Source organism: Olea europaea, chromosome 6, assembly GCF_002742605.1.
Source record: "Olea europaea var. sylvestris chromosome 6, O_europaea_v1, whole genome shotgun sequence".
Taxonomy (NCBI): domain Eukaryota; kingdom Viridiplantae; phylum Streptophyta; class Magnoliopsida; order Lamiales; family Oleaceae; genus Olea; species Olea europaea.
Window position 1 is genome coordinate 97,721 of NC_036242.1, and position 10,337 is coordinate 108,057.

Below are 10,337 nucleotides of genomic sequence, written 5' to 3' on the forward strand. Positions count from 1 at the left end.
ACCCAATCTCCTTCACAAAGATTGAAGTGCTCACGCCGTGACCGCTTACTTTTGCAATCTTGAAATGCTCCATGAATTACTTCAATTGATAAGCCGCTGTGCATTTTCCATGTCCTCTTTCGCCTAAGCAATTTTAGCAATGATACTTCAATTGGATGCATTTTCCCTGGAACATCAATTTTGTAGTCCAACCCCATGCATATGAACTCCTTGCTATTCAACTCCTTGCATATAAATTCCCACCAACGCCTTTGAAATTCCTTTGTCTCCTCGGAAATCACAAAGTCAATTTTCGGTATCATAGAAACACCCAGATTGAGGCATGGTTGTTGTTGAATGTCATCCACCAATTGATATCCAATTTGAGGCTCAATTCCTGGGTCGGGGTGGTATTTGAACGGAATTAATTTCTAGAATTGGGTCTTCGTTAACCTGCAAAATAGGACTATTAAAAGTAGGGAGGGAAATGTTAATTTTCTCCAAGGCCTCCTCAACTCCACTCTCCTTTTCACTTAAGCCCAATTCCAACACTTTTTTTGTTTGTTAAAGACTCTCTTCCTTTTTCCACTGATAGCGCCACTTCTATTTTAATCACTTCACCCTTTTCATTTTCACACCTGACTTTCTGTTCACTCTTTTGTGGCATTTTTCCTTTTTCCTCAAAATCAACTACCTCACTATTTTCTCTCGAACTCTCTTTTTGTGGAATATTTTTCTCACCCTTTTCCTTCAATCTCCTCTCTGCATTATTTTTTACCATGCATTGATCCTCATATGCTTGTTGCGGTGTCAACGATGCAAGCTCAATATATCTCCCATCCTTGGTAAAGCTGTAGCAATTTGTGACTCCATCGTACCTCGCCTTCCTATCACACTTCCTTGGTCTACCTAACAAAATGTGACAAGCATGTAATGGAATGACGTCACACAACATTTCATCGTGGTACCTCCCAAGTGAGAAACTTTACTTCACTTGCCTACATACCCTAACCACTCCACATTCATCCAACCGCTGCAACTTATAAGGTTTTTGATGTGCCATCGTTTTCAATCCTAATAATTCCACAACCGTATAGCTAACAAAATTAGTGAAACAATCTCCATCGATAATCAAACTATATATCTTGTCTTCAACATGGCATCTAGTTTGAAAGATCCTTCCCCATGATAGCTCCACATTATCCAATTTGATTGGTGTATTGATAATACGCTTTGCCACGCGATTTATATAACGTGATTTTTAAACCGCAAGTGTACGGTGTCAAGTTTTGTAATATAGTTTTAAAGTTAGGATGTCGAACCCACAGGAATTGATATTCGAATCAATTAAGTACTATAATTATTTTAGCTCTCACTTTATTTAGACAATCAACTTTTGAATTAATGTTTCTATGCTAAATTAAATTAAATGGGATGAACGATGCAAGTAAACGAGGATAAGTTGTAGAGTTTCTTATCAAATTATGATCTATGAATACCCAGGGAATGATTTCACCATACTTTCGACAATGTTTTTCAACCGTATAACTATTTCTATCGATCTTTCCAAAATTTATAAGCAAGAACGCTAAAGTGATTCTATTTCCCTCTCTCGAGCGCCAAATAGAACCTATTTCTATATTTTAACTCCAATATCTCTATTCCGAATTAAAACATAAAAATTATCAAGCACGTGGTTCTTAATTAAAACAAGTCTCAAAGATTCGCACCTTCTCTCGAAATCTACGAAATCTAGGTTATATTGTCTAAGATCACGCCTAAATTTGCCTCTCTCGAGCGCCGAAATTTAGAACATCAATTCAATCAATTAGTGACCAGTTAATTAAAAGCATTGCGCACAACAACATAAATAAATAAAAAGGAAAGATCAATTGAAATAATTAAATGGAATTCAAACATGTCTAAAGTAGGCTACATCAACCCTAGGCTTAAAACCATTTAGTTCATAATTGAAGAAACTGGCACAAATAAATTATAAAGAAAGAACGTGGAAAAGAATAAAGAACATAAAAAACTTGATAATTGCAGCTTGATTTCTTCCCCAAAATTAATTCTTTTCAGATTTCTTCTTCAAGTCTTGTAATTGGCCGACTACTCCTCTTCAATTCCTCTCCAGATTCTGTGTATTGGCCGGCTCTTCTCCCAGATTTTTCTTGCTTGTTTCCCCTCTTTATGTGGCTGGTTTCCAAAGATTTTTCAATGTGTGGCTCCCCTCAATTTGGCCACCTGAAATCCCTCTAATTCCCCCTTGAAGTTGTCGGCCAAATTCTCTATTTTCTCTCCAATTCGGCTATTCTTTGTGGTTGATTCCACAGACGTGTATTGTGCGGCTCCCCCTTTCTTTAGGTCTTGTAAGTGGTATTTATAATTCCTTGGAGTTGCCCTTCGAATTGGTAGTGGAATGGGCCAAGAAAATACTAAAAAAAACTGGGCTTTACCCTTCTCGGTTGGCAGTGCCTGGGCACTGCATATGTAGTGCCTAGGCGCCCACTTACTGCTCCCTTTCTACTTGTACAGCGCCTGGGCATTTCTTTTGTGGCGCCTGGGCGCCAGGTTTCTGCTTCTTCTTGCTGGTTCGGTAAGTTCTTCACTTGGCTCTCTTTCCTTTAGCCTCGTTTCTTTATGTCTTTGTCACTTGTTTTCACCACTTTGATTCCCTAGCACAAAACATTAAAATCTTATGTTAAAACATTCATAACTCAATAAGTTTAGCTAAATAACAAGCTTAAATTACATTAATTTAATGAGTGAAGTATCACTCATCACGCTTCAACACACTTGTTTTTCCCATGGCCGGGTTATCAAGTTCATCAACAATATTTCTACTCCGCTTTTCAATCATATCCATCCTATCTCCCAAATCCACCATCATCTTCTCAAATCGTCGCATCATCTTTTCCAACATTTTAACTCTCAATTTATTTTCTGTCTCACAAATTCACTCGGAATCACACAAATTATAGGCTTTTTCCCTCTAATAAGCTCACAACTCTGCCTTTTACCGCTCGAACTTCCTCCAAAGTGCTTCAAGAACAATCAAAAACTCAACCAAGAATTATTCTCGTAGAATTCAAACCAAGTGAGATTTTATGACTTTAAAGACTCTAGATAATTTTGAATTTGGACTCAAAGAATGATCGAAAGAATTTTGAAATAATTTTTTTTTTAAACAGTGAACAGTAACTCTGAACAGTAAAAAAAATTAAAAATTTTTGGATGAACAGTAACCCCGAAATAGCAAAAGATGCAATCGAACCCACAAAATATTGAATCGAACCCAAGAAAGTTCCAAACAACAAAGGTTTGCGGAATTTGACTCAAAGTACTGGATTAAACAACCCACACAACCAATATGACATGTAGACCTTTTAATCACAAAATTAATAAATCAAAATCCCGGATAGTTTAAAGCTTGACCCGAAAATTAAATGAATCAAGAAACCAAAGCAATTACAAGAATACCTTGATCCCGTGATTACACAATTTATGAATCTCACTCTGCTTGGTGAACGTCACGAGAAATCATCCCGATAAGTTCGATAAATTTTGAAGGCAGAAGCCTCCAGAGAAGATCTCCATTCATCCAAATATCAAAAGTCTTCTACAATAATGAAATAAGGAACTATTTATAATAACCCTAAATTAAATAATTAAAAGGAATTAAACTATTAAAAACCTATTTTAAAAGGAAACAAATAATAAAATATTGGAATGTTAAAGTGACGTGAAAGCTTGGGATTATCCTACAAATATTAAAAGAGAGAACTTCGTTGCTACTGTTCATGTGACGTCACTTTGCTGTCATGCCGATGTCATTTTTTTTTTGGTGCTTGTAGACTTTAAAACGACGTCGTCAGTCTTTCCTCTTTCCTCCATTTTTACAAGTGTGGTCTGTTGGGCGCCATAATTTATTTTCTGAAAATTTTCAACCCACCTTATGTGACTCATGTGGGCTCCATCACTGCTATTCACTGAACCGTTGCAGAGAGACCCTTTGTTCAATTGAAATGTTGGACGAAATTACCCTCCTTTTTCAAGGGTAAGGGAGTAGTGGAGGGCAGGATCGTAACTCTGTGCAGGCTCATTAATTACCATTTGTGACATCATGCTGTACAATCTGAATTGTATGAGAAATGGCCCTGCAATTGTTTGAAAACTTGACAAATTATGTGTTTTAATGGAGCCAAACGTGGGCGACCTCCATTTCTTTTTTTCCTCGAGCAAAGCGTCTCTTTCTTCTCCATTTGTACACACTACCGCCCATACCTCATTACTTACTCCATTATTATTATTATTATTATTATTATTATTATTATTATTATTATTATTATTATTATTCAAGAATGCTGCTTGTACAGCATCTTCTGTACAACCTCCTTCACAGCCCCCTCACAATGAGGGGGCCCCACCTCAGTTTTTTTTAATGTATGCGGGCCCCCTCCGATGTGAGGGGGCTGTGAAAGTAAGTGTGAACCATGCTGTGAGTGTAGCACGATTCATTATTATTACTCCATTCTTTTTTTTTATCGGTAAATGTAAAATTCATAGATCAAAACGCATTTACAACTACACCGGGCATACCGGGCAATCAAAGATCAAGTACAAATACAAGTACACTAGACAATTAAAGCACAACTACTCCGGACAAACCCGGTCGAACAAAAAGGAAAGTGATGTACAAACCATAGACGCTAAAGTCCCAAAGCTAGGGACTCAAAATGAATCAAAACATGCGGGTACAAAGCAAACATAACCTTGTACACGTGTGTTTTAATTTGTCTAACAATGCTATCCACATGCGGACTTGGTTCCTCAAAAACCTTCCTATTCCTTGCCATCCAAATATGGTAAACGGTGCTCGCAAGAGCAATGCTTTTGGATTTACTTTGCCAAGATGTTCCTCGGGCCTCTTTTTTCATCCACTTCAAAGCACTCGGAATAGTAGTCATCGATCTTCTAATCCCCGTCCAAACTTTGATCTTCATCCATATGCTAGAGGCAAAAGAGCATTGGAAAAATAGATGTTGTCCCGTTTCCAAGTGTCTCTCACAAAAAACACAATTCTTATCAATGTCAAGATACGGTAATCGATACTTAGTGAGTAGCTTCGATTGGGCACCCAACCATAAGATAAAAGCATGTTTTGGAGTAATAAAAGATCTCCAAACCTCCCTCGTCCATACCTTCATGTCTCCCTTCGGTCGAAAATGCTCATAAGCGTCCCGAACTCATACTTGGCCAGTTTTAATCCAACTGGACAGCACATTTCCAACAGTTTGGCCAGCCCCCAAAATTCCAGCAATACTGTCTCTGATTTCCAGTAATCTCTTGAGCAACGGGGAATCAATTTTCCTTATTGTGTACTCCAAGAAATCCCTCCCTTGAAGGTATACTTGGTTAACCCATTTAACCCATAAGGTGTCCTTCTTAGCATGACTATTCCAAAGGACTTTGGCTAGAAGAGTTGAGTTCCAACTTTTGATATCTTTAAAACCAAGCCCACCCTCCTCCTTCGGTAAGCAAATGGTACTCCAAGCAACCAATGGTTTTTTATTACCCCAAAGAAAATTACGACAAAGCTTAATTATCCTTGAGGCTACCGTAGATGGGATAGGGAGTATAGATAGCCAAAAACACTCCACACCTTGTAGTACGGCTCTAACAAGTTCCGCCCTGCCCGCATAAGAGAGTGAAGATCTTGTCCATGCACAAATGTAAGCCGACAATTTATAAAGGAGCACATCATATGAGCTGATTTTTAATTTCACGGCGGCAAGTGGGATTCCCAAATATCGAAATGGCATAGAACCTTTAGGAATGTTGGTCAATGCCTCAACACCCTCTAAATCTTGACCGTGAATCCCCGCCGTAAACATGTTAGATTTGCTAACATTCATTCTAAGCCCCGACACATCTTCCAACTTAGAAAGACAATTCATCAAAATTCTAACCGACATAAAATCACCCCTAGCAAAGAGCATCAAGTCATCGGCAAAAGCAAGATGTGTGATCTTTAATGGGCCACATTTAGGGTGATAATTGAAATCACTGTTCTCAATATCACTTTTCAACATTCTTGAAAAATATTCAAGACAAAGTACAAACAAGAATGGAGAGAGCGGGTCACCTTGTCTAAGCCCTTTTCTACCCTTGAAAAATCCATGTAGACTACCATTGAGTGCAATAGAGTAACTAGGAGTAGAAATGCATTCCATAATCCAACCAATAAACTTAGCTGGAAAATCCAAACCTTCAAGTACGCTTTTGAGAAAATCTCAATTCACTGAATCATATGCTTTTGTTATATCAATTTTAAGAAGGCATCTTGGGGCAACTCTTTTCCGATTGTATTGTCTCAAAAGCTCGTGTGCAAGGTGAATATTTTCGATCATACTTCTTCCCTCCACAAAAGCCGCCTGTGCTTGATCAACAATGGATCCAAGTATAGGTCCCAATCTAAAAGCGATGATCTTTGTAATGACCTTGTAGAATACATTACAACATGCAATTGGCCTATAGTCGCCAACGGAGGATGAGTGATTTGTCTTAGGAACCAAAGCAATCACTGTATGATTTATTTGCTTAAGAAGGGAGGAAGAGTTGAAAAACTCTTTGATAGCCTTCTTAAACTCACATCCAACAATGCTCCATGATTTTTTAAAGAAACAAGATGTAAATCCATCCGGGCCCGACGACTTGTCATCCCCAATACTAAACAAAGCATCTTTAATCTCTTGATCTGAAATTTCACCAATAAGTGACAAAGCATGCTCTTCCGTTAGCACGGGTCCATTCTTTACAACCTCAACCTCAATAGGTTGAACAACACAGTTATTTCCCAACAAGTTCATATAGAAACACATGAATTCATCCACCACTTCCTTAAGAGAAGAAGTATAGGTCCCATCCCTTTTCAACACGGTAGCAATATAGTTCCTCTTGTTATTTCTCTTAACCACCGAATGGAAAAACTTAGTGCACTTATCACTATTTTTTAGATAAGTACACTTAGCTTTTTGATAGTAAAAACTTCTCTCCGCTTCACCAAAAATCGCAGCCTCTTTCCTTAATCTAGCCACTTCATATTGAAGATGAGTGTTTGTAGGGTTACCATGCAATTCCACTTGCACTTCTTTCAAAATTCTAGATGCGGTTTCGGCCCGAGAGGAGATATGTGAGAAGTGCTTATCATTGAAACTCCTTAGTACCCCTTTAAGATTTTGTAACTTTTTGCAAAAAGTAAATTGCTTCGTTCCCACTATCTTCATGTTCCAACAATCTTAAACAATGTCTAGAAAATCATCATGATCCGCCCACATGTTGAAAAACCTAAAAGGTTTTCCTTTGCAATCATCTTGTTGCAAAAGTGATACAACACATGGAGAGTGGTCTGAGAGACATCCCGAAGGCAAAAATTCAGCAATGCTATGAATTCCTGATTGCACCCACACGTCATTAATCATGGCTCTATCAATTTTGCTCCAAGTCTTATTGTTGTTCCACGTGTAGAAACAACCAATACACCTCATATTCGTAAGTCCAACATTAAGACAATAATCCTCGAATTCTCTAATTTCATATGGTGTAACATCCGCTCCATTACACTTTTCATCAAACTTAAGCACGTTGTTGAAATCCCCCATAATCAACCATGGTAATGAGCAATTTGTTCCAAGCTCCATAATATTATTCCAAAGAGACCTACGAGCAACAATAGTATGGAAACTGTTAGGTCTAAATGTGTTATTGGCAATTCTATGAACAAAATGGGTTTAATCGCATGTTTGTAAAAGTCAGGGACTCAATTGAACATTCTTGTAAAAGTCAAGGACTTGAGGTGCAATTTTGTATAGATGAGGTAAACTAGTGTTTGAGTCATTAAAGGAGTCCAAGATATCCAAGAAGATCACATAAGATCATCGGAATGCAATTGGAAGTCTAAAAGATATCAAAGAGCCGCATAAATTATGTTTCGGATTTTCAGTCTTCACTTGGAACACATTTTACACATAGAAACAGTTGGAATTTGGACAAGGATATTTCTAGAATAATTGTATTCCTTTGAGTTATCTGTTCAACAAAACTTGAATCACCTCAATCGGACATCAAGAGAGAAAGTTATGATAAAAATACTAACGACTACTCAGCTGTCGCTCGACTTTCGCTCGACCCTCGCTCGAGCGATAATAACAGAATGGGTCTCGCTAGAGTTTCGCTCCAACCTCGCTCGAGCGACCGTTCTACGCCGAAAAAAACCCTAGTACGCGTTTTTGAGTGTTTTACTCGGCCCATACTACCAAAACACCTTTAGATATAAATACCTAAGCCCTAACACGAATTTTGGTGTGGTTGCTCATTGTGCCTCTCTTGAAAAACATCTTCTACTCCATTCTTGAAGAGATCCAAGGCAAATCAATTGAAGATCCAAGATAATATTCTTCTTCTACATCTTCTTCAAGAGATCCAAGACAATATTGATTGAAGATTTTATCTATCCAATTCTTGTGAGCCGACAACCATTTCTTGGGAAAACATCAAACATTCTTGAAGACAAACACCTGGCTTCCTCAACTGATTGAAGGAAGGAACTCTCTTTGGTGGATTGAGAGAGTGGTGCAAGGTGCAGTTACAAGCACAAGAACAGGAGGTTCTTGGCGTTCCACTTGTAAGGATATTCAGTACAAGATCAGAAGACTGTAGGAGACAGCAGATTGGACTGCAGGAGGTGGACTTAGGAGTCTAGCAGGAGTCTAGAGAGTCTACGCAGTAGATCGTCAGGCTGTGACAGTGGATCTTGATGGGTTCTTTGATTGGCGAATCATTGTAATCTTTGAAGTATCGTTAGTGGAGGTAACTGGCTTGTGCTCGGAGTTTTTCCCGTGTTGGGTTTCTCCATCAACAATTCTTGTGTTGATTTTGTTTTTACTACTTTCAATAATTTAGAATAATATGCGGTAATTCAACATAGGATTAAATTGGATTGTATGTCTAATCATCTAGATAACTAACAAAAGTGACTTGTTGCTTTAGTTAGATTAATTCCGCACGTAAGATCGAATTGGTAATTGATCTCAGATGTGTCGATATCAATGGTGACTCATTATTTCGATGAATCATTTCTTCGGACAGAAGAAGACTATGTAAACACTTACTCGAAATCTCACTTATCAGATTCCATTGTGGAAGACACAATTTTTTCTGAAGAATTCGCAATGATATACCTGATCCATGCATAATATCATGAAAAATGGATACAAATTTTTGTAAAGCGTTCCAGTGAACTTTCTAAGTGTAGTAGCGCGTTCCTAGAACTTTCAAGTGGTATCAGAGCCTAAATTCGAATCCTGATCTTACTTAGTCTAGATGAGTATGTCTTTGAATATACCGCCTTATTTTGATGGTAGTAACTTTGCCTATTGGAAAGTGAGAATGAGGGCGTTCTTGAAAGCTATGGATGAGAGGGTTTGATTGAGTGTGGTGAATGGTTGGATTGCCCCTAGTACCACAGTGAAGAATGTAGTAAAACCCACCCCCATAGAAAACTGGACTAAAATTGAACTTGATAACTGTAATTGGAATAGTAAAGCCTTACATGCCCTTTTCATGGCTATATCCCCAGAGGAATTTAGGCGAGTGTCCATGTGTGAGGTAGCTAAAGACGTTTGGGATATTTTAGAAACCACACATGAGGGAACTCAGGCAGTTAAGAACTCAAAATTACAAATGCTAGCCACTAGGTTTGAAGAGATTAGGATGAGAGATGATGAAAAGTTTGATGTCTTCTATGCAAACCTTAATGATATAATAAATTCATCCTTCAACCTAGGTGAAAAGATCCCCGAGCCTAAGATAGTAAGAAAGATTCTTAGATCCTTACCTGAACATTTTAGGCCTAAAGTCACGGCTATAGAAGAAAGTAAGGATATAGACACTATCAAGGTAGAGGAACTTGTAGGATCCCTTCAGGCATATGAGCTTACCTTAGGTACTCCAGTTAAAGAAAAATCCATTGCCTTAAGATCCACTAGGAGTAACCGACCTGAATCATCTGATTCTGACTCACCCAATGATGAGGAGATGACCTATCTAGCTAGAAAATTCCGAAAGATGTTTGGGAAGAAGAAGCTAGAAGAGAAACCGAGAGGTGGCCCGAGTGAATCTAGGAGTGTCTAAATCTGTGAGATGCCATAAATGTGGAGGTTTCGGTCATATTAGGAGTGATTGCCCTAGTGCTAAGAGTGTCGGGGAGAAGACATTGCATACTACCCTCACTGATGATGAGTCTAGCTCAGACAATCAGAGTGAGAAATCCACGTGTGAGGAGAATGGAAGATATG

At 38.3% G+C, this 10,337-nt stretch overlaps 1 protein-coding gene across 1 annotated transcript; it reads right to left on the bottom strand.

The window, feature by feature from the left end:
• Positions 1 to 4,337: 4,337 nt before the first annotated feature.
• LOC111396409 lies at positions 4,338 to 5,189 on the bottom strand. The gene is made up of 2 exons (XM_023022845.1): positions 4,785 to 5,189; positions 4,338 to 4,478 (listed from the first exon to the last, which is right to left on the bottom strand). The coding sequence occupies exons 1-2, from the start codon at positions 5,187 to 5,189 to the stop codon at positions 4,338 to 4,340; spliced, it is 546 nt and encodes a 181-aa protein (XP_022878613.1).
• Between the last annotated feature and the right edge of the window lie 5,148 nt (positions 5,190 to 10,337).

Excerpts from the sequence above, each read along its gene's own strand:
- LOC111396409 (XM_023022845.1), bottom strand. The coding sequence starts at position 5,189 with ATGAAGGTATGGACGAGGGAGGTTTGGAGATCTTTTATTACTCCAAAA. Across the intron at positions 4,479-4,784 it reads GTCCGCATGTGGATAGCATT|CATGGTTCACACTTACTTTC; the intron begins GTTAGACAAATT and ends CTACACTCACAG.